The sequence below is a fragment of the Scyliorhinus torazame genome, chromosome 22, assembly GCF_047496885.1.
Source record: "Scyliorhinus torazame isolate Kashiwa2021f chromosome 22, sScyTor2.1, whole genome shotgun sequence".
Lineage (NCBI taxonomy): Eukaryota > Metazoa > Chordata > Chondrichthyes > Carcharhiniformes > Scyliorhinidae > Scyliorhinus > Scyliorhinus torazame.
In genome coordinates, this window is record NC_092728.1 from 31,341,710 (window position 1) to 31,366,749 (window position 25,040).

General features: G+C 45.5%; 1 protein-coding gene and 1 long non-coding RNA gene across 4 annotated transcripts in view; one reads left to right on the plus strand and one right to left on the minus strand.

Moving 5' to 3' along the window:
• LOC140398989 (tubulin alpha chain-like) lies at positions 1–17,010 on the plus strand. Of its 3 annotated transcripts, none has more exons than XM_072488021.1 (5): positions 1–42; positions 8,115–8,337; positions 8,450–8,598; positions 15,471–16,151; positions 16,618–17,010. In XM_072488021.1, the coding sequence occupies exons 2-5, from the start codon at positions 8,217–8,219 to the stop codon at positions 16,912–16,914; spliced, it is 1,248 nt and encodes a 415-aa protein (XP_072344122.1). In that variant the 5' UTR covers positions 1–42; positions 8,115–8,216; the 3' UTR covers positions 16,915–17,010. The 3 variants fall into 3 exon arrangements, with proteins under 3 accessions (XP_072344122.1, XP_072344120.1, XP_072344121.1); XM_072488019.1 differs by lacking the exon at positions 1–42 and adding an exon at positions 901–1,094; XM_072488020.1 differs by lacking the exon at positions 1–42 and adding an exon at positions 7,514–7,536.
• LOC140398990 (uncharacterized) overlaps positions 8,915–25,040 on the minus strand; it is a 19,850-nt gene continuing 3,724 nt past the window's right edge. Inside the window, exons 2-3 of the long non-coding RNA XR_011937607.1 lie at positions 15,942–16,204; positions 8,915–9,427 (exon numbers count right to left, since the gene is read on the minus strand). This is a non-coding gene — a long non-coding RNA (uncharacterized lncRNA). The remainder of the gene's footprint in view (positions 9,428–15,941; positions 16,205–25,040) is intronic.

The window sequence follows — 25,040 nt, forward strand, 5'->3', positions numbered from 1 at the left end:
GCAGCTAGGGCAGTGGAATGTTCCTCCTGCAGAATTTTTGAGGTAAGTAAGACCACCGGAGTCCTTGCTGACTTCATCTGCGGGAAGTGCAGCCATCTCCAGCTCCTCACAGACCCTGTTAGGGAACTGGAGCTGGAGCTGAATGAACTGAGGATCATCCGGGAAGCTGAGGGGGTGATAGATAGAAGCTACAAGGACATAGTTACAACTGAGAACAAAGGTAGCTGGGAAACAGTTAGAGGTGGGAAGAGGAGGAAGCAGTCAGTGCAGGGATCCCCTGTGGTTCTTCCTCTCAACAATACGTATACCGCTGTGGATACTGTTGGGGGGGGGGGGGGATTACCTAGCAGGGGTAGGCTGCAGTGACGGGGTCTCTGGTACGAGGTCCGGCTCTGGGGCTCAGAAGGGAAGGGGGAGATTGGGAGATCACCAGTTATAGGGGACTCAATAGTTAGAGGTACAGACAGGCGGTTTTGTGGGCACGGGCGAGGCTCTCGGATGGTTTGTTGCCTCCCGGGTGCCAGGGTCAATGACGTCTCGGGTCGTATCTTCAAGATCCTTAAGGGGGAGGGGGAGCAGCCAGAAGTCGTGGTGCACATTTATACTAATGACGTAGGTAGGAAAAGGGGTGTGGATGTAAAACACGAGTTTGGAGAATTATGCTGGAATTTAAAAGCCAGGCCAGACAGAGTTGTCATCTCTGGTTTGTTGCCAGTGCCACGTGATAGCGAGGCTAGGAATCGGGAGAGTGTGCAGTTGAACACGTGGCTGCAGGAATGGTGTAGGAGGGAGGACGTCAGGTATTTGGATAATTGGAGCGCATTCTGGGGAAGGCAGGACCTGTACAAGCAGGATGGGTTGCATCTGAACCAGAGGGGCACCTGGGAGGGAGGTTTTCTAGTACTCTTCGGGAGGGTTTAAACTAATTTGGCAGGGGAATGGGAACCGGATTTGTGGTCCAGCAACTAAGGTAGCCGATGTTCAGGATGCCAGAGCGTGTAGTGAGGCAGTGGGGAAGGGAACACTGCAAAGGAGAGAACTTGCAGGCATGGAGATGGGTTGAAGAGTGTATACTTCAACGCAAGAAGCATAAGGTGGGTGAATTTAAGGCATGGATCGGTACTTGGGGCTACGATGTGGTGGCCATCACGGAAACCTGGATAAAAGAGGTGCAGAAATGGTTGTTGGTAGTTCCTGGTTACAGCTGTTTCAATAAGATTAGGGAGGGTGGTAAATGAGGTCGGGTGGCATTGTTAATTAGAGATAGTATAACAGCTGCAGAAAGGCAGTTCGAGGAGGATCTGCCTACTGAGGTAGTATGGGTTGAAGTCAGAAATAGGAAAGGAGCAGTCACCTTGTTGGGAGTTTTCTATAGTCCCCCCAATAGCAGCAGAGATGTGGAGGAACAGATTGGGAAACAGATTTTGGAAAGGTGCAGAAGTCACAGGGTAGTAGTCTTGGGTGACTTCAACTTCCCAAATATTGAGTGGAAAATCTTCAGATCAAATAGTTTGGATGGGGTGGTGTTTGTGCAGTGTGTCCAGGAAGCTTTTCTAACACAGTATGTAGATTGTCCGACCAGAGTGGAGGCCATATTGGATGTGGTACTTGGTAATGAACCAGGGCAAGTAATAGATTTATTAGTGGGGGAGCATTTTGGAGATAGTGACCACAATTCTGTGACCTTCACTTTAGTAATGGAGCGGGATAGGTGCAAGAGGGCAAGGTTTACAATTGGGGGAAGGGTAAATACGATGCTGTCAGACAAGAACTGAAGTGCATAAGTTGGGAACATAGGATGTCAGGGAAGGACACAATTAAAATGTGGAACTTGTTCAAGGAACAGACACTACATATCCTTGATATGTCTGTCCCTGTCAGACAGGAAACAGATGGTCGAGTGAGGGAACCATGGTTGACAAGAAAGGTTGAATGTCTTGTTAAGAGGAAGAAGGACACTTATGTAAGGCTGAGGAAACAAGGTTCAGACAGGGCACTGGAGGGATACAAGGTAGCCAGGAGGGAACTGAAGAAAAGGGAACTGACTAGAGAAAGAGTAGGACCAGTCAAGGACAGGGATAGGAAATTGTGTGTGGAGTCCGAAGAGATAGGCGAGATACTAAATGAATATTTTTCGTCAGTATTCACTCAGGAAAAAGATAATGTTGTGGAGGAGAATGCTGAGCCCCAGGCTAATAGAATAGATGGCATTGAGGTACGTAGGGAAGAGGTGTTGGCAATTCTGGACAGGCTGAAAATAGATAAGTCCCCGGGACCTGATGGGATTTATCCTAGGATTCTCTGGGAGGCCAGGGAAGAGATTGCTGGACCTTTGGCTTTGATTTTTATGTCATCATTGGCTACAGGAATAGTGCCAGAGGACTGGAGGACAGCAAATGTGGTCCCTTTGTTCAAAAAGGGGAGCAGAGACAACCCCGGCATCTATAGACCGGTGAGCCTCACGTCTGTAGTGGGTAAAGTCTTGGAGGGGATTATGAGAGACAAGATTTATAATCATCTAGATAGGAATAATATGATCAGGGATAGTCAGCATGGCTTTGTGAAGGGTAGGTCATGCCTCAAAAACCTTATTGAGTTCTTTGAGAAGGTGACTGAACAGGTAGATGAGGGTAGAGCAGTTGATGTGGTGTATATGGATTTCAGCAAAGCGTTTGATAAGGTTCCCACGGTAGGCTATTGCAGAAAATACGGAGGCTGGGGATTGAGGGTGATTTCGAGATGTGGATCAGAAATTGGCTAGCTGAAAGAAGACAGAGCGTGGTGGTTGATGGGAAATGTTCAGAATGGAGTACAGTCACAAGTGGAGTACCACAAGGATCTGTTCTGGGGCCGTTGCTGTTTGTCATTTTTATCAATGACCGAGAGGAAGGCGCAGGAGGGTGGGTGAGTAAATTTGCAGACGATACTAAAGTCGGTGGTGTTGTCGATAGTGTGGAAGGATGTAGCAGGTTACAGAGGGATATAGATAAGCTGCAGAGCTGGGCTGAGAGGTGGCAAATGGAGTTTAATGTAGAGAAGTGGGAGGTGATTCACTTTGGAAGGAATAACAGGAATGCGGCATATTTGGCTAATGGTAAAGTTCTTGAAAGTGTGGATGAGCAGAGGGATCTAGGTGTCCATGTACATAGATCCCTGAAAGTTGCCACCCAGGTTGATAGGGTTGTGAAGAAGGCCTATGGAGTGTTGGCCTTTATTGGTAGAGGGAATGAGTTCCGGAGTCGGGAGGTCATGTTGCAGCTGTACAGAACTCTGGTACGGCCGCATTTGGAGTATTGCATACAGTTCTGGTCACCGCATTATAGGAAGGACGTGGAGGCTTTGGGGCGTGTGCAGAGGAGATTTACCAGGATGTTGCCTGGTATGGAGGGAAAATCTTATGAGGAAAGGCTGATGGACTTGAGGTTGTTTTCGTTGGAGAGAAGAAGGTTAAGAGGAGACTTAATAGAGGCATACAAAATGATCAGGGGGTTGGATAGGGTGGACAGTGAGAGCCTTCTCCCGCAGATGGAAATGGCTGGCACGAGGGACATAACTTTAAACTGAGGGGTAATAGATATAGGACAGAGGTCAGAGGTAGGTTCTTTACGCAAAGAGTAGTGAGGCCGTGGAATGCCCTACCTGCTACAGTAGTGAACTCGCCAACATTGAGGGCATTTAAAAGTTTATTGGATAAACATATAGATGATAATGGAATAGTGTAGGTTAGATGGCTTTTGTTTCGGTGCAACATCGTGGGCCGAAGGGCCTGTACTGCGCTGTATTGTTCTATGTTCTATGTTCTAAAAGGATTAGGAGAGCTGAGAGAGGGCATGAAAAATCTTTGGTGAGTAGGATCAAGGAAAACCCCAAAACCTTTTACACATATGAGCGAAATATGAGAATGACTAGAGCGAGGGCAGGGCCGATCAAGGACAGTAGCGGGAGATTGTGCATTGAGTCTGACCGAGTACTTTTCTTCAGTATTTACGAATGAGAGGGGCCATGTTGTTGGAGAGGACAATGTTGAAACAGATGGGTAAGCTCGACGAGATACTTATTAGGAAGGAAGATGTGTTGGGCATTTTGGTGCAGAAGGCCTATGGTGTGCTAGCATTCATTAGCAGAGGGATTGGTTTTAAGAGTCGTGAGGTGATGATGCAGCTGTACAAAAACCTGGTAAGGCCACATTTGGAGTACTGTGTGCAGTTCTGGTCGCCTCATTTTAGGAATGATGTGGAAGCTTTGGACAACGTGCAAAGGAGATTTACCAGGATGTTGCCTGGAATGGAGAGTAGGCCTTACGAGGAAAGGTTGAGGGTGCTAGGCCTTTTCTCATCAGAACGGAAAAGGATGAGGGGCGACTTGATAGAGGTTTATAAGATGATCGCGGAATAGGTAGATTAGACAGTCAGAGACTTTTTCCTCGAGTAGAACAAACCATTAAAAGGGGACATAAATTTAAGGTGAATGGTGGAAGATATAGGGGGGGGATGTCAGATGTGAAGATGAAGTGTGAAGTTTCGGTTGGGGCGATGGATAGTTACAAGGTAGCGAGGAAGGATCTAAAGAGAGAGCTAAGACGAGCAAGGAGGGGACATGAGAAGTATTTGGCAGGAAGGATCAAGGAAAACCCAAAAGCTTTCTATAGGTATGTCAGGAACAAGCGAATGACTAGGGAAAGAGTAGGACCAGTCAAGGACAGGGATGGGAAATTGTGTGTGGAGTCTGAAGAGATAGGCGAGATACTAAATGAATATCTTTCGTCAGTTTTCACTCAGGAAAAAGATAATGTTGTGGAGGAGAATGCTGAGCCCCAGGCTAATAGAATAGATGGCATTGAGGTACGTAGGGAAGAGGTGTTGGCAATTCTGGACAGGCTGAAAATAGATAAGTCCCCGGGACCTGATGGGATTTATCCTAGGATTCTATGGGAGGCCAGGGAAGTGATTGCTGGACCTTTGGCTTTGATTTTTATGTCATCATTGGCTACAGGAATAGTGCCAGAGGACTGGAGGACAGCAAATGTGGTCCCTTTGTTCAAAAAGGGGAGCAGAGACAACCCCGGCAACTATAGGCCGGTGAGCCTCACGTCTGTAGTGGGTAAAGTCTTGGAGGGGATAATAAGAGACAAGATTTATAATCATCTCGATAGGAATAATATGACCAGGGATAGTCAGCATGGCTTTGTGAAGGGTAGGTCATGCCTCACAAACCTTATTGAGTTCTTTGAGAAGGTGACTGAACAGGTAGACGAGGGTAGAGCAGTTGATGTGGTGTATATGGATTTCAGCAAAGCGTTTGATAAGGTTCCCCACGGTAGGCTATTGCAAAAAATACGGAGGCTGGGGATTGAGGGTGATTTAGAGATGTGGATCAGAAATTGGCTAGCTGAAAGAAGACAGAGGGTGGTGGTTCATGGGAAATGTTCAGAATGGAGTACAGTCACAAGTGGAGTACCACAAGGATCTGTTCTGGGGCCGTTGCTGTTTGTAATTTTTATCAATGACCTAGAGGAAGGCGCAGAATGGTGGGTGAGTAAATTTGCAGACGATACTAAAGTCGGTGGTGTTGTCGATAGTGTGGAAGGATGTAGCAGATTACAGAGGGATATAGATAAGCTGCAGAGCTGGGCCGAGAGGTGGCAAATGGAGTTTAATGTAGAGAAGTGTGAGGTGATTAACTTTGGAAGGAATAACAGGAATGCGGAATATTTGGCTAATGGTAAAGTTCTTGAAAGTGTGGATGAGCAGAGGGATCTAGGTGTCCATGTACATAGATCCCTGAAAGTTGCCACCCAGGTTGATAGGGTTGTGAAGAAGGCCTATGGAGTGTTGGCCTTTATTGGTAGAGGGATTGAGTTCCGGAGTCGGGAGGTCATGTTGCAGCTGTACAGAACTCTGGTACGGCCGCATTTGGAGTATTGCGTACAGTTCTGGTCACCGCATTATAGGAAGGACGTGGAGGCTTTGGAGCGGGTGCAGAGGAGATTTACCAGGATGTTGCCTGGTATGGAGGGAAAATCTTATGAGGAAAGGCTGATGGACTTGAGGTTGTTTTCGTTGGAGAGAAGAAGGATAAGAGGAGACTTAATAGAGGCATACAAAATGATCAGGGGGTTGGATAGGGTGGACAGTGAGAGCCTTCTCCCGCGGATGGATATGGCTGGCACGAGGGGACATAACTTTAAACTGAGGGGTAATAGATATAGGACAGAGGTCAGAGGTAGGTTCTTTACGCAAAGAGTAGTGAGGCCGTGGAATGCCCTACCTGCTACAGTGGTGAACTCGCCAACATTGAGGGCATTTAAAAGTTTATTGGATAAACATATGGATGATAATGGCATAGTGTAGGTTGGATGGCTTTTGTTTCGGTGCAACATCGTGGGCCGAAGGGCCTGTACTGCGCTGTATTGTTCTATGTTCTATGTTCTATGTTCTAGGTAGGTTCTTTACCCAGAGAGTAGTGGGGGCATGGAATGCACTGCCTGTGGAGGTAGTTGAGTCGGAAACATTAGGGACCTTCAAGCGGCTATTGGATAGGTACATGGATTACGGTAGAATGCTGGGGTGTAGATTGAATTGTTCTTAATCTACGACAAACGTTCGACACAACATCATGGGCCGAAGGGCCTGTTCTGTGCTGTATTTCCCATGTTCTATGTACTCTGCACCGAGCCGGTTATTTGGAAGTTAAGTCAAGGTCGTTCAAATCGATTGTCATAGTCTTAGAGTATATGAGCGAGTGATTTCTTCAGTATATACTAACATTGTGTCCAATAAATAGATTGTGATTGAACTGAATACTTCTGTGATCATTTGTCCAACACACGGGGTACAGTCACACACTGTGGTTACAAAGAGCCCTGATATATTTATGATTTAATGGATGGTGTCTGATATATGGAATCGAATGCATTCTAATATATTGGATGATACCTGAAGGATGTGGTCTTGTAGGTTCTGATATAATTGATGGTGCCTGCTTGATGGGGTCTAATAGGTTCTGGTTTAATGGATTGTATCTATTGGATGGGCTTTAATATTTACTGGTTTACCGGATGGTGTCTGATGAATGCACTCCGATAGATATTGATTTATTAATTTTAAAAATGGAATTCAGGTGTCAGCGAGTCAAATAGATAATTGTCTGATTGATCTGGTCTGCTCTGCTCTGATATATCGGGTCTGACAGGCGACGTCTATTCTGGTTTTAACTGATCGGGCCGAATTGTCGAGGCTCTGGTGGATAGGTATCACTATCAATGCGATGTTTTGGTGACTGATAGAAGAGGCCAGTCTCGCTTGTTGTCCAAAGCTCCTCTCATGATCGACTGTGATCCACTTCTACAGATTCCAACCAATCAACGGCGCGAACCGGCGTTCCATTTTATGTTACCGTTTCCCCAAGCAACCACATCGCATTGTTCTCGTTGTCCAATCGGAACTCGTGTTTGCTTCATAGAATTCGGTATAAATAGCGCGTGCGGGAAGACACACAACACATTGAGAGGAGCTGTGAACATAACAGGAAATCATGGTAGGCCAGCGTTGAATCAAGAGCGAATGGGATGTGTACCGCAGTATCACATTCACTCGGAGAGAGGATCTAGAGGGAGAGTAGAGGATCTGTGAAACATTGTAGGATCCAATGGGGAGTCAGAATGTTCTCGAAAGACGGGACATGCACAGTGACGCCGCAATTCCCAAGGAAAGATAGAGATCCGCAAAATACATATGGATGGGCGGCATTGCAAAGGGAACAAGAAGATATCAGGGAGAACACGGAGCGGGAATCTGACCAGGACTGAGGTCCACAGGGAAACAGGAGTTGCTCAGGGTGTACATGAGTCGCGGTCATTGGAAAAGGGATGGTTGTGTATGTTCTTCCGGTGCTGCAGAGACACTTGGAAGTCGCAGAGTGGGCTCACAGTGATCCAGGATCTGGAGAAATCTCCTCAGTAGAGGTCTGGGATAGAATGGAGGGTCCATTAGGTTTTGGCGGAATCGGGGATGAACAGGGGCGGAATGTTTGCTGCCCCTCAGCCCATTCTCCATCCATCATCCTATTGAATCTGTAAAATATTATTCTTAAATAATCACCTCTTCTCTCATTAGCGTGAGTGTCTTTCACTCCACATTGGTCAGGCGGGTGTGCAGATCGGTAACGCTTGCTGGGAGCTGTATTGTCTGGAGCATGGCATCCAACCGGATGGGCAGATGCCCAGTGACAAGACCATCGGAGGTGGTGACGATTCCTTCAACACCTTCTTCAGTGAGACAGGGGCGGGGAAACACATTCCCCGGGCCGTGTTCGTAGATCTGGAGCCGACTGTGATTGGTAAGAGGAGAGATTGTTGATGAGTTGGTCAGTAAGTGTTTTACAGAACGAATTACAATATTTGCTTCAGCCTCTGTGTTCCTGGTCTCAAGTCTCTGTTCCCTGTCCCCAGATGAGGTTCGCACCGGTACCTACCGACAGCTCTTTCACCCCGAGCAGCTCATCACCGGTAAGGAGGATGCGGCGAATAACTACGCCCGGGGCCATTGCTCGGTGGGCAAGGAGATTGTGGATCTGGTCCTGGATCGTGTCCGGAAGGTGGTAGGTTGCCTCACTTTGATGTTCTGCATTTCTGCCTCATGTATCCGCTCACATTTGCTGAGAAAGGAGGTGGCAGTGATTACATCACCATGAATTTCATCAGTGCGCGAAGTTTTCCCTCCTCTCATTCCTAGCAAAACTATGCCGGTTTTTTTCCTGCCAATCGCGGTTCGGTAAAGGGGCCAAAACCATGGGGGCAACAATTCGTTGAATTGGCGGTGCTCTGATTCCAGTTGTTTCTAGAACCCGCCTGATTTCAACCATTATAAAGGCAAAATGTATGAAAGATTGAAAATAAAGTGACAATTTTGAGTAATTAACAGTAATGATCCGTTAGGAGAAGAAGTTTAATTTGAACAATTCAACGGAATTCTCACCACGCTTCTCAGGTAAAGACGTCAAGTGACGGTGCTGAGCAGGTGGATAACATGTAAAACCATCAGCTCTCCGCAGGTTTCTGTAAACATCTCTCTGTCTCCAGCTCTCTTTACCTAATCGCCCATTCAACATGTCTCCCCACATCTCACTCCATGAAAATCCACCTTTAATTATACACTAGAAAGCCCGGTTAAGCCAATTGTTGGAAAATGGCCAATTGCTTTAAACTTGTTGACAATTAAATCAGTGTTAGCCCGTTGGATTTCAGGTAATGACTACACGTTATATCACCTTTAAGCAATGTTTGAAAACTCCTTGCAGATTGCCGAACCTGTACCAAAATACGAAGCAGCAGAGAGACGTGGCTCCTTCCATTCTTATCATACTCAGAGATCCATAACCGGCTTAGTTGGACACAATGTGTCACGTTGTCTCCTCATCAGGGAATCTCCTGCAATCAGAACACAGTTCCATCAGGCATCCCTTTGAAAACATTGTTGGAATGAATGATTCTCTCACTTTTACTCCTTTTTATTTGCACCTTTGTCAGACAGACTTTCTGTCTGGCTGTCCTACCAGTTAAAAAAAAAATCTATTACGGCAACAAATCTATTACGGCAACAAATATATGTACAACAAACGCGGACATTTAAGAGCACTACTGCAATATATATATATATATATATATATATACATATGCAATAGAATCTATGCAAAACTTCCTACATGCATGACAATAGTGAGATTACTCCTGATGAATTTGTAACTACCAACATTAGCACAATGTCTCTTACATCGATCCTCTCCCAGCTGTTTCACCATGGCACCATGCTGTCTCCTCCGCAAAGTCTTGCAATGTCCTACAATGTCCTCCCCAAGCTCCTATAGCTCAATCTCAGCAGCTCCCAGTGAGCCATCACATAAGAACATAAGAACTAGGAGCAGGAGTAGGCCACCTGGCCCCTCGACCCTGCTCCACCATTCAATGAGATCATGGCTGATCTTTTGTGGACTCAGCTCCACTTTCTGTCCCGAACATCATAACCCTTAATCCCTTTATTCTTCAAAAAAACGATTTATCTTTATCTTAAAAACATTTAATGAAGGAGCCTCTACTGATTCACTGGGCAAGGAATTCCATAGATTCACAACCCTTTGGGTGGTGAAGAAGTTCCTCCTAAACTCAGTCCTAAATCCACTTCCCCTTATTTTGAGGCTATTCCCCCTACTTCTGCTTTCACCCGCCAGTGGAAACAACCTGCCCGCATCTATCCTATCTATTCCCTTCATAATTTTATATGTTTCTATAAGATCCCCCCCTCATCCTTCAAAATTCCAACGAGTACAGTCCCAGTCTACTCAACCTCTCCTCGCCTCCTCACATCACAGCTGTACTACGGGAGGACACCTCAGAGGGCAGTGAGGCTATATGGGTAGAGATCAGGAATAAGAAGGGTGCAGTCACAATGTTGGGGGTTTACTACAGGCCTCCCAACAGCCAGCGGGAGATAGAGGAGCAGATAGGTAGACAGATTTTGGAAAAGAGTAAAAACAACAGGGTTGTGGTGATGGGAGACTTTAACTTCCCCAATATTGACTGGGACTCACATAGTGCCAGGGGCTTAGACGGGGCAGAGTTTGTAAGGAGCATCCAGGAGGGCTTCTTGAAACAATATGTAGACAGTCTAACTAGGGGAGGGGCGGTACTGGACCTGGTATTGGGGAATGATCCCGGCCAGGTGGTAGAAGTTTCAGAAGGGGAGCATTTCGGGAACAGTGACCATAATTCAGTAAGTATTAAAGTGCTGGTGGACAAGGATAAGAATGTTCCTAGGATGAATGTGATAAATTGGGGGAAGGCTAATTATAACAATATTAGGCGGGAACTGAAGAACCTAGATTGGGGGCGGATGTTTGAGGGCAAATCAACATCCGACATGTGAGAGGCTTTCAAGTGTCAGTTGAAAGGAATTCAGGACCGGCATGTTCCTGTGAGGAAGAAGGATAAATACGGCAATTTTCGGGAACGTTGGATAACGAGAGATATTGTAGGCCTCGTCAAAAAGAAAAAGGAGGCATTTGTCAGTGCTAAGAGGCTTAGAACAGACGAAGCCTGTGTGGAATATAAGGAAAGTAGGAAGGAACTTAAGCAAGGAGTCAGGAGGCCTAGAAGGGGTCACGAAAGGTCATTGGCAAATAGAGTTAAGGAAAATCCCAAGGCTTTTTACACGTACATAAAAAGCAAGAGGGTAGCCAGGGAAAGGGTGGGCCCACTGAAGGATAGGCAAGGGAATCTATGTGTGGAGCCAGAGGGAATGGGCGAGGTACTAAATGAATACTTTGCATCAGTATTCACCAACGAGAAGAAATTGGTAGATGTTGAGTCTGGAGAAGGGTGTGGAGATAGCTTGGGTCACATTGAGATCCAAAAAGACGAGGTGTTGGGCGTCTTAAAAAATATTAAGGTAGATAAGTCCCCAGGGCCGAATGGGATCTACCCCAGAATACTGACGGAGGCTGGAGAGGAAATTACTGAGGCCTTGACAGAAATATTTGGATCCTCACTGTCTTCAGGTGATGTCCCAGAGGACTGGAGAATAGCCAATGTTGTTCCTCTGTTTAAGAAGGGTAGCAAGGATAATCCAGGGAACAGGCCGGTGAGCCTTACTTCAGTAGTAGGGAAATTACTAGAGAGAATTCTTCGAGACAGGATCTACTCCCATTTGGAAGCAAATGGACGTATTAGTGAGAGGCAGCATGGTTTTGTGAAGGGGAGGTCGTGTCTCACTAACTTGATAGAGTTTTTCGAGGAGGTCACAAAGATGATTGATGCAGGTAGGGCAGTCGATGTTTCCAAATGGACTTCAGTAAGGCCTTTGACAAGGTCCCTCATGGTAGACTAGTACAAAAGGTGAAGTCACATGGGATCAGGGGTGAGCTGGCAGGGTGGATACAGAACTGGCTAGGTCATCGAAGGCAGAGAGTAGCAATGGAAGGATGCTTTTCTAATTGGAGAGCTGTGACCAGTGGTGTTCCGCAGGGATCAGTGCTGGGACCTTTGCTGTTTGCAGTATATATAAATAATTTGGAGGAAAATGTAACTGGTCTGATTAGTAAGTTTGCAGACGACACAAAGGTTGGTGGAATTGCGGATAGCGATGAGGACTGTCAGAGGATACAGCAGGATTTAGATTGTTTGGAGACTTGGGCGGAGAGATGGCAGATGGAGTTTAATCCGGACAAATGTGAGGTAATGCATTTTGGAATGTCTAATGCAGGTGGGGAATATACAGTGAATGGTAGAACCCTCAAGAGTATTGAAAGTCAGAGAGATCTAGGAGTACAGGTCCACAGGGCACTGAAAGGGGCAACACAGGTGCAGAAGGTAGTCAAGAAGGCATACGGCATGCTTGCCTTCATTGGCCGGGGCATTGAGTATAAGAATTGGCAAGTCATGTTGCAGCTGTATAGAACCTTAGTTAGGCCACACTTGGAGTATAGTGTTCAATTCTGGTCGCCACACTACCAGAAGGATGTGGAGGCTTTAGAGAGGGTGCAGAAGAGATTTACCAGAATGTTGCCTGGTATGGAGGGCATGAGCTATGAGGAGCGGTTGAATAAACTCGGTTTGTTCTCACTGGAACGACGGAGGTTGAGGGGCGACCTGATAGAGGTCTACAAAATTATGAGGGACATAGACAGAGTGGATAGTCAGAGGCTTTTCCCCAAGGTAGAGGGGTCAATTATTAGGGGGCATACGTTTAAGGTGAGAGGGGCAAGGTTTAGAGTAGATGTACGAGGCATGTTTTTTACACAGAGGGTAGTGGGTGCCTGGAACTCGCTACCGGAGGAGGTGGTGGAAGCAGGGACGATAGTGACATTTAAGGGGCATCTTGACAAATACATGAATAGGATGGGAATAAAGGGATACGGACCCAGGAAGTGTAGAATATTGTAGTTTAGTCGGGCAGCATGGTCGGCACGGGCTTGGAGAGCCGAAGGGCCTGTTCCTGTGCTGTACATTTCTTTGTTCTTTGTTCTTTGTAATCCAACCCCTTCAGCTCTGGGATTAACCTAGTGAATCTCCTCTGCACACCCTCCAGTGTCAGTACGTCCTTTCTCAAGTAAGGAGACCAAAACTGAACACAATACTCCAGGTGTGGCCTCACTAACACCTCTTACAATTGCAGCATAACCTCCCTAGTTTTGAACTCCATCCTTCTAGCAATGAAGGACAAAATTCCATTTGCCTTCTTAATCACCTGTTGCAACTGTAAACCAACTTTTTGCGACTCATGCACTAGTACACACAGGTCTCTCTGCACAGCAGCATGTTTTAATATTTTATCATTTAAATAATAATCCCTTTTGCTGTTATTCCTACCAAAATGGATAACCTCACATTTGTCAACATTGTATTCCATTTGCCAGACCCTAGCCCATTCACTTAGCCCATCCAAATCCCTCTGCAGACTTCCAGTGTCCTCTGCACTTTTTGCTTTACCACTTATCTTAGTGTCGTCTGTAAACTTGGACACATTGCTCTTTGTCCCCAACTCCAAATCATCTATGTAAGTTGTGAACAGTTGTGGGCCCAGCACTGATCCCTGAGGGACACCACTCGCTACTGATTGCCAACCAGAGAAACACCCATTAATCCCCACTCTTTGCTTTCTATTAATTAACCACTGTCTATCCATGCTACTACATTCCCCTTAATGCCATGCGTCTTTATCTTAGGTAGCAACCTTTGGTGTGTCACCTTGTCAAAGGCTTTCTGGAAATCCAGATATACCACATCCATTGGCTCCCCGTTATCTACCGCACTGGTAATGTCCTCAAAAAAGTCCACTAAATTAGTTAGGCATCTGCCCAATGGGACAATTTCCATCCAGATGCCTCGCTATTTCTTCCTTGATGATCCCAGCATCTTCCCTACTACCGGAGTTAAGCTCATTGGCCTATAACTACCGGCTTTCTACCTACCTCCTTTTTTAAACAGTGGTGTCACGTTTGCTAATTTCCAATCCGCCGGGACCACCCCAGAGTCTAGTGAGTTTTGGTAAATTATCACTAGTGCAATTTCCCTAGCCATCTCTTTTAGCACTCTGGGATGCATTCTATCAGGGCCAGGAGACTTGTCTACCTTTAGCCCCATTAGCTTGCCCATCGCTACCTTCTTGATGATAACAATCCTCTCAAGGTCCTCACCAGTCATAGCCTCATTTCCATCAGTCACTGGCATGTTATTGGTGTTTTCCACTGTGAAGACCGACCCAAAAAACCTGTTCAGTTCCTCAGCCATTTCCTCATCTCCCATTATTAAATCTCCCTTCTCATCCTCTAAAGGACCAATATTTACCTTAGCCATTCTTTTTTGTTTTATATATTTGTAGAAACTTTTACCATCTGTTTTTATATTCTGAGCAAGTTTACTCTCATAATCTATGTTACTCTTCTTTATACCTTTTTAGTAGCTTTCTGTTGCCCCCTAAAGATTTCCCAGTCCTCTAGTCTCCCACTGATCTTTGCTACTTTGTATGCTTTTTCCTTCAATTTGATACTCTCCCTTATTTCCATAGAAATCCATCGTCGATTTTCTCTCTTTCTACCATCCTTCCTTTTTGTTGGTATAAACCTTTGCTGAGCACTGTGAAAAATCGCTTGGAAGGTTCTCCACTGTTCCTCAACTGTTTGACCATGAAGTCTTTGCTCCCAGTCTACCTTAGTTAGTTCTTCTCTCATCGCATTGTAATCTCATTTGCTTAAGCACAAAACACTAGTGCTTGATTTTACCTTCTCACCCTCCATCTGTATTTTATATTCCACCATATTATGATTGCTCCTTCCTAGAGGATCCCTAACTATGAGATCCTGAATCAATCCTGTCTCATTACACAGGACCAGACCTAGCACCGCTTGTTCCCTCGTAGGTTCCATTACATACTGTTGTAGGAAACTATCGCGGATACATTCTATAAACTCCTCCTCAAGGCTGCTTTGACCGACCTGGTTAAACCAATCGACATGTAGATTCAAATCTCCCATGATAACTGCTGTACCATTTCTACATGCATCAGTTATTTCTTTGTTTATTGCCTGCCCCACCATAATGTTACTATTTGGTGGCCTATAGACTACTCCTATCAGTGACTTTTTCGCCTTACAATTCCTGATTTCCACCCAAATGGATTCAACCTTATCCTCCATAGCACCGATGTCATCCCGTACTGTTGCCCGGACGTCATCCTTAAATACCAGAGCTACACCACCTCCCTTACCATCCACTCTGTCCTTCCGAATAGTTTGATACCCTCGGATATTAAACTCCCAGTTGTGGCCATCCTTTAACCATGTTTCAGTAATGGCCACTAAATCATAGTCACGGGAGGGACTCTGGGGACATTTCATTATGTTAGATTCCTCTGTCGTTTTCAGGAGAGATTCCATTCTTTGTTTCCTCTTTAATATGTTTTCTGTGTTTTTACCCACAGGCTGATCTCTGCACAGGGTTACAGGGTTTCCTCATCTTCCACAGTTTTGGGGGTGGCACGGGCTCGGGTTTTACTTCCCTCCTGATGGAGAGACTCTCCGTCGACTACGGGAAGAAAGCCAAGCTGGAGTTTTCCGTTTACCCTGCTCCCCAGATTTCCACCGCAGTGGTTGAGCCGTACAACTCTGTGCTGGTGACCCACTGCACCCTCGAGCACTCTGACTGTGCCTTCATGGTGGACAATGAGGCCATTTACGATGTCTGTCGGCGTAACCTTGACATTGAGAGGCCAACTTACACAAACCTCAACCGACTTATTGCACAGGTACTGTCGTCCATCACCGCCTCACTCCGGTTCGACGGTGCCCTCAATGTGGACCTGACTGAGTTTCAAACCAACCTGGTCCCCTATCCCCGCATTCACTTCCCTCTGGCGACCTTTTCCCCTCTCATTTCGGCCGAGAAAGCTTACCACGAGCAACTCTCGGTGTCGGAGCTCACCAACTCATGTTTTGAACCAGCCAACCAGCTGGTGAAGTGTGACCCCCGCCAGGGCAAGTACATGGCGTGCTGCATGCTGTACCGAGGAGACGTGGTTCCGAAGGATGTCAACGCCGCCATCGCCACCATCAAGACCAAGCGCTCGATCGCGTTTGTTGACTGGTGTCCCACTGGCTTCAAGGTGAGTGTGTGCGACCTTTCCATGCGACACAGGGAATCATGGATTGTGAAACTCTGAGAACACATTACAAAACTGTTCACTTTATTTCGATACAAAGGTGTCTTTCTACACAGGCAGAAAACCGCAACAGACTGTTCCCATTCCTGCAACAATGGGAAACTCTCAAACCTGAATGCTCAAGCAGGAGTCCTTCCTTGAACAGGGGAAAATCTTGCTGAGACTCAAGGCCGTTCTGTAATTAGACTTTTAAAGCGTACATTTGCCTTTGAATGTAATCTAATTTGCGCATCGGTACTCCGTTGATCCTCGAGCTTTGATGTAGGGGAAGAACCCAGGGAATGGCCAGACCTCGATCCTTAAATAGGGAAAAAAACATTAACACTAAATGCAACTTTCGGAAAAGTGATGGGAGGTTGATCTGCATCGTTAGCAATTGAAATCGAACATATTTTCTTTCCTCCAATAGGTTGGCATCAACTACCAACCCCCGACGGTGGTGCCAGGGGGTGATCTGGCAAAGGTGCAACGGGCCCTGTGTATGCTGAGTAACACCACCGCAATTTCCTTGGCTTGGACCCGCCTGAACCTCAAATTCGATAAGATGTACGCCAAGCGGGCCTTTGTCCACTGGTATGTGGGGGAGGGGCTGGAGGAAGGGGAGTTCCAGGATGCACGAGAGGACATGGCCTCACTCGAGAAGGATTATGAAGAAGTGGGCGTCGATTCTTCCTCACTGGACAGAAAGGGCGAAGAGGAAGAATAAGATCCATTCATTTACAATTCGTAATATAGAAAGGTTTAACTTTAATTCACATTGGTATTATAAAGTTTATTTAAGACAATAAAGTATTTAAATTTTCTTTCGAATACTCTCATTAATTGTCTCCGTAACGGGCAGGGGTTGCAAATCGGGATCTGAAGGGAAATATTTGAAGGTACAACAGTCTCAATGGACACAGAAAGTAGGTCAAGTCCAACAAGCCCCACAGCGCGCAGGCCAAGAGTCACAGAGCAATTAAATAATCGAAACACTGTCCTCTGGAATAGGTGGATCGAAGATGTAATGGGGTTCATTGATTTGTGCCTTAGTTAGTGGCCGCTGCTTGATTTGGGTAACGAGCAGGAATGCGACTGAATTCTGAACAAGCTGGTTATTTGTGATTTGTAAATTTTTGATCAGTGAGATTGTATTCGTATTTGGAACTTGCAAGGAAGTTTAACGTTTACAATCGTTTGCAATTACTTTGTAGTTTCGCCATCGCACTAGTCAAATGCTCGCATATGTCGACCAAATATGATACTGAATCCTGGGAGGCTGGTGTTGAAATAAGATTTAGAAAGAAGATTTTGGATAAAGGTACCCTGACTTCGATGCCTGTATAAGAGGCTTCTTGGAGGAATAGATAGTGGATAAACAATGCGTGTGATTTTTATAACCTAAGAATTACTAACATCAGAAAGGGCAGATATACAATTACAATAAGTTAGACAAAATGAATTGCTGAGTTAGCAATTCTAAAGACACAAAATGGCCTTTAGCTGAATTAACCACATTGCTGAGCAACTATTAGCCGGGTCAAGTAGCAAACTGGTATAAATGACATCATTTAATTACAGACAGCAGAGATAGTCAGGGAGGCAAAGATGAGTGATATTAAAGCATTAAATAGGAAACAAACACGGGAGATTCTAGGGAGGCAAGGGAGACATGCACAGAGAAATACAAGGAGCATGGTTCATCCTCGCCAGCCCAAGGTCGCCGACGCAGGTAGGAGAGATAACTTTAACAACTAGTATGAGTGACTTCTTCATGAAGTCAGGGGCTGGTAAGATACCAACCCACATTTCATAATATCAAATTTAATTGGATATATAACTAATATATCTAATCTATAATCAATATCATTGGACAAGGTTCAGCTGAAATGGGCTGTGCAGCTGTTTAGAAAAATGTATAAGAATAGATGTTTTCCTTTGTTCGGTGGAGAGGTGGTCTGAGACTTTACCAGACGCCATCACCCCGCCGACGAAATAAACCATTTGATGCGAGGACCAGCAGCCCTGGGCGTTGGGTGATTTCTTTGCGATCCTCTCCCGCTAACTGTTTGGTGCAGTGACTCGGATTCTTCAGTCGACCGATATCGTCAGAGACCCGAGTGAGTACATTTACTCATTATAAATGTAAACTTATCCCGGGGACTGGACAGAATTTGGCGGCTGACGAATTCAGAACCTGTGAACAGGATCTGACCAGCAGTCAAACGGCGGTGGGTAGTTCGTTATAGGGTATTGTCTGAAAGTGCTTATAGGTGTGGAAAATGTAAGTGACTAACTTGTGATACGACAAAAAGCCAAGAAATTTGTCGACTGCAAGTTACACTCCAGTAAAAGCCGACCTCTGAGAGTAGATTCCTGATGGGTCTAGTCCCACGCAATCATGACAAGTAAAACGATAGAGTTCGCGTGGGGACAGGAGTGGTCCCCTGTGTGCCATATGGAAACCAAAACAAAAGTTTAGCGATAAGATGCTTAAATCCAATTTGAACTTTATTGTATGGTGAGGTTTCCTGCAAGGGTGAGGCCCCGAATTCACTCAAGGTTTAGATGTTCAATCACTATTTAGATTAAAAAGACATGCCAAATAAAAAGAAAAAAAAATCAAATGAAACTAAATCCAAAATGCAGACCTCGGGCTCATTGAGAAATGAGGACCGGAAGGTACAACACCTCTTTTCCTCGCCCAGAAGTATTGTAAACCAATTGATAAAATGTGGAAGCCAGGTGGATTTCAATAGACACACTGCTGCACAGTAAAAAGGGCTGGAAAGCTCATAAGCTTTTTTTCCAGAAATATCTGGGGATGACAAATCCCCGGGCCACGTGCTGGACACCGCAGCTGACCCCCTCCCAGAACAAAAAAAAAGGAGTAAAGGAAATAGAAGATTAAAGTTAGAAACGTAACAACTGGGGTCGTGTCTAAAATAAATTCAGATTGTTTCAAATTTTCAAGATCAGACTTGAGTTTCAGATTAAGCCATTCAAGCCACCCAGGCCAGTGCCTCCGGGATAAACTCGGCAGTAAGCCAATTCATTTGAGAAAAACACAGTACGATTTCTTTCAAACACTGGGTAAATAGCAAATATTGGAAAATGAAATCAGTTTAAAGAACAAGAAAAACACTTGAGTAAAATTAAAGATTATAACATAAGTTTTAGATTATGTGAAGGGACGCAATTGCGTTCCAAGTTATCCGCCCACTCTCCGCCCCGTTAGGTTCTGGAGGAAAATTAACCATTTCAGCAGACAGTTGAAACATAGAACATAGAACATTACAGCGCAGTGCAGGCCCTTCGGTCCTCGATGTTGCGCCGACCTGTGAAACCACTCTAAAGCCCATCTACACTATTCCCTTATTGTCCATATGTCTATCCAATGACCATTTGAATGTCCTTAGTGTTGGCGAGTCCACTACTGTTGCAGGCAGGGCATTCCACGCCCTTACTACTCTCTGAGTAAAGAACCTACCTCTGACATCTGTCTTATATCTATCTCCCCTCAATTTAAAGCTATGTCCTCTCGTGCTAGACATCACCATCCGAGGAAAAAGGCTCTCACTGTCCACCATATCCAATCCTCTGATCATCTTGTATGCCTCAATTAAGTCACCTCGTAACCTTCTTCTCTCGAACGAAAAGAGCCTCAAGTCCCTCAGCCTTTCCTCATAAGATCTTCCCTCCATACCAGGCAACATTCTGGTAAATCTCCTCTGCACCCTTTCCAATGCTTCCACATGCTTCCTATAATGCGGCGACCAGAATTGCACGCAATAATCCAAATGCGGCCGCACCAGAGTGTTGTATAGTTGCAACATGACTTCATGGCTCCGAAACTCAATCCCTCTACCAATAAAAGATGACACACCGTACGCCTTCTTAACAACCCTCTCAACCTGGGTGGGAACTTTCAGGGATCTATGTACATGGACATCGAGATCTCTCTGCTCATCCACACTGCCAAGAATCTTACCATTAGCCCTGTACTCAGTCTTCCTGTTATTCCTTCCAAAATGAATCACCTCACACTTTTCTGCATTAACTCCATTTGCCACCTCTCAGCCCAGCGCTGCAGCGTATCTATGTCCCTCTGTAACTTGTAACATCCTTCCGCACTGTCCACAACTCCACTGACTTTAGTGTCATCTGCAAATTTACTCACCCATGCTTCTACGCCCTCCTCCAGGTCATTTATAAAAATGACAAACAGCAGTGGCCCCAAAACAGATCCTTGTGGTACACCACTAGTAACTGGACTCCAGTCTGAACATTTCCCATCAACCACCACCCTTTGCGTTCTTCCAGCTAGCCAATTTCTGATCCAAACTGCTAAATCACCCTGAATCCCATGCCTCCGTATTTTCTGCAGTAGCCTACCATGGGGAACCTTATCAAACGCTTTACTGAAATCCATATACACCACATCAACTGCTTTACCTTCATCCACCTGTTTGGTCACCTTCTCAAAGAACTCTATAAGGTTTGTGAGGCACGACCTACCCTTCACAAAACCGTGTTGACTATCTCTAATCAAATTATTCCTTTCCAGATGATTATACATCCTATCTCTTACAAACCTTTCCAAGATTTTTCCCACAACAGAAGTAAGGCTCACTAGTCTATAGTTACCGGGGTTATCTCTACTACCCTTCTTGAATAAGGGGACAACATTTGCTATCCTCCCGTCTTCTGGCACTATTCCTGTAGACAAAGATGACTTAAAGTTCAAGGCCAAAGGCTCAGCAATCTCCTCCCCTGCTTCCCAGAGAATCCTAGGGTAAATCCCATCCGGCCCAGGTGACTTATCTATTTTCACACTTTCCAGAATTGATAACACCTCCTCCTTATGAACCTCAAGCCCTTCTAGTCTAGTAGCCTGAATCTCAGTATTCTCCTCGACAACATTGTCTTTTTCCTGTGTGAATACTGACGAAAAATATTCATTTCGCACCTCTCCTATCTCATCGGACTCCAAGCACAACTTCCCACGACTGTCCTTGACTGGCCCTACTCTCAGCCTAGTCATTCTTTTATTCCTGACATATCTATAGAAAGCTTTCGGGTTATCCTTGATCCTACCTGCCAAATACTTCTCATATCCCCTCCTGGGTCTTCTTAGCTCTCTCTTTATGTCCTTCCTAGCTAACTTGTAACTCTCGAGCGCCCTAACTGAACCTTCAGGTCTCATCTTTACATAAGTCTCCTTCTTCCTCTTGACAAGTGTTTCGATTGCTTTAGTAAACCACGGTTCCCTCACTCGACCACTTCCTCCCTGCCTGGCAGGTACATACTTATCAAGGACACGAGTAGCTGTTCCTTGAACAAGCTCCACATTTCTATTGTGCCCATCCCCTGCAGTTTTCCTCTCCATCCGATGTATCCTAAGTCTTGCCTCATCGCATCGTAATTGCCTTTCTCCCAGATATAACTCTTGCCCTGCGGTATATACCTATCCCTTTCCATCACTAAAGTAAACGTAATCGAATAGTGGTCACTATCACCAAAGTGCTCACCTACCTCCAAATCTAACACCTGTCCTGGTTCATTACCCAGTAGCAAATCCAATATGGCCTCGCCTCTCGTTGGCCTATCTACATACTGTGTCAGGAAACCCTCCTGCACACATTGGACAAAAACGGACCCATCTAATGTACTCGAACTATAGTGTTTCCAGTCAATATTTGGAAAGTTAATGTTCCCCATAGCTTTCGCTCCTATCCAGAATCATCTTTGCAATCCTCTCCTCTACATCTCTGGAACTTTTCGGAGGCCTATAGAAAACCCCTAACAGGGTGACCTCTCCTTTCCTGTTTCTAACCTCAGCCCATACTACCTCAGTAGACGAGTCCTCATCAAACGTCCTTTCTGCCACCATAATACTGTCCTTGACTAACAATGCCACACCTCCCCCTCTTTTACCACCTCCCCAGAGCTTACTGAAATATCGAAATCCCGGCACCTGCAACAACCATTCCTGTCCCTGCTCTATCCATGTCTCCGAAATGGCCACCACATCGAAGTCCCAGGTACCAACCCATGCAGCAAGTTCACCCACCTTATTCCGGATGCTCCTGGCATTGAAGAAGACACACTTTAAACCACCTTCCTGCCTGCCGGTACACTCCAGCAACTTTGAAACCCTACTCATGACCTCACTACTCTCAACCTCCTGTATACTGGACCTACAATTCAGGTTCCCAAGCCCCTGCTGAACTAGTTTAAACCCTCCCGAAGAGCATTAGCAAATTTCCCCCCCAGGATATTGGTACCCCTCTTGTCCAGGTGCAGACCATCCCGTTTGTAGAGGTCCCACCGACCCCAGAATGAGCCCCAATTATCCAGAAATCTGAGACCCTCCCTCCTGCACCATCCCTGTAGCCACGTGTTCAACTCCTCTCTCTCCCTATTCCTCGTTTCACTATCACGTGGCACTGGTAACAACCGAGAGATAATAACTCTGTTTGTCCTAGACCTAAGTTTCCACCCTCGCTCCCTGAATTCTTGCCTTACATCCCCATCCCTTTTCCTACCTATGTCGTTGGTACCTATGTGGACCACGACTTGGGGCTGCTCCCCCTCCCCCTTAAGGATCCCGAAAACACGATCTGAGACATCACACACCCTGGCACATGGGAGGCAACACACCAACCGTGGGTCTCTCTCGTTCCCATAGAATCTCCTATCTATCCCCCTAACTATGGAGTCTCCAATGACTAATGCTCTACTCCTCCCCCCTTCCCTTCTGAGCAACAGGGACAGACTCTGTGCCAGAGACCTGTACCCCACTGCTTAACCCTGGTAAGTCCCCCCAATAGTATTCAAAGTGGTATACCTGTTTCTAAGGGGAACGGCCACAGGGCATCCCTGTACTGACTGCTTCCTCCCAGCCCCCCTCACCGTCACCCATCTATCTTTATTCTTCGGAGTAACTACATCCCTGAAGCTTCTATCTATGACCAACTCTGCCTCCCGAATGATCCGAAGTTTATCTAACTCCAGCTCCCTAACGCGGTTTCTGAGGAGCTGGAGATGGGTGCACTTCCCACAGATGAAATCAGCAGGGACAATGATGTCGTCCCTCACCTCAAACATTCTGCAGGAAGAACATTGCACTACCTTCCCTGTCATCCCCTCTGGATAATAAAAAAGAAAGAAAGAGCTCACCGCTTATTCACTCCCCTTCTCAGCAAGCACTCACTCAGCAACCTGTGCACGATAACACCTGAGGGAAAATAAATAAAAACTACTTACCAGTCACCAGCCAATCCATTACCTGCAGGCTGTGATGTCACGGTTCAACTTTCCACTTCTACCTGCCCTCGAGCCTTCCTCTTGATCCTTACAGCGGTTGTTTTTTTTGTTACAGTAGGGGGTAGGGAGGGAAACACTGAAGAAGTGTTTCGGGTTTAAGTGTCACTTGACAAGAGCTCCTCCACAAACCACTTCCAAGTTAGGGTGAGCACACGGACGTATGCAAATGTCCCCTGCAACGGCCAATCAGCAGCTCCGCTCTACTTCCCTCTTCTGGATGCTTGTCTTCACTTGAACAGTTAGGGTCTCTTGTTCAGGTACACCTCCAAGTTAGGGTGCGCACACGGACGTATGCAAATTTCCCCTGCAACGGCCAATCAGCAGCTCCGCTCTACTGCCCTCTGCTGGATGCTTATCTTCACTTGAACAGCTAGGGTCTCTTGTTCAGGTACACCTCCAAGTTAGGGTGAGCACACGGACGTATGCAAATTCCCCTGCAACGGCCAGTTGATCTGTTCTAAATCGTCCAAAAAAATATACGTCTCTGAGATTAGCTAATGCCTATCAAATCAATCATTGGAAATTGACTTAAATGGAATACAATAAATAAAGTTTTATGATGAAGGCCAATGGAGGATCTTGTTCAGTATTTGAATTAAAGGATTGTGAAATTGCTGTCTCTTTGACAATCTGTCGCCACGAGAGAAGGGGAAGAGTTAACTGTGATATTTGCGAGCTGTGAGAATGTATGTGTTTGGTTTGTGGGTGTTCATATATCTCTGTTAAGATTTATCTTCTGAGAAGTAACCGTGAGTTTATAATTTGGAAGTTTAGAACAGGAACAAAAGGACGTTTACCTAATTAATTTTGGTCAAAGCACTGAAGTGCTAGGTTCCTTTGAGTGTGGTGATATTTGTGTGTCGTCTGATATTGTGATTTCGAGATCATAGTTTGAGTGGTTTGAGTCAAACCGATAACAAACTGAAATGTAATTAACAAACCTTTCATTTCAACCGTTATCAACCAAGATCCATGTTTACTGACGATTCCAGGGTAGTTTTGGCGCACGGAGAATGTAAATCAGGATACAAATTCACGTATGTAAGAATAAGAAAGTATTAGTTTGATAGGGTTCATTGGAAGTTGGGACAGTTGAAATGCATATGACCAATCCGGTATTGGATGAGTCGAGAGTTAAAACTTCCCTGACACAACGCAAAAGGAATAATTCTGAGATTGTAGAACGAAGAGTAAAGGACAGATGGGTAAATAAAATAGGTTCATGATCATGTTTCTCGTTTAAACAAAAGAAGGGTGGTGGCAAAATGACGTCTGGTGGAGAACTCTTACTCCACCCCTTTTCAAACCAGCAGAGAATTGGTCCTTGCTTGTTAATGGATCTGGTATATCTCTCTTGAATTGGATTCAATTTGAATTGGTTTTTGGAGCAGGCAAGGAGCTGGGTTCAGGGTTTTCCTTTGTCCACACTCTGAGCTCTGGCTTTGGAACTCCAATAAAGTAATTTTATTTGGGAATTACAAACGTTAAGTTTTGAATAGTCAAGTATATTCTGATTAGTTAATC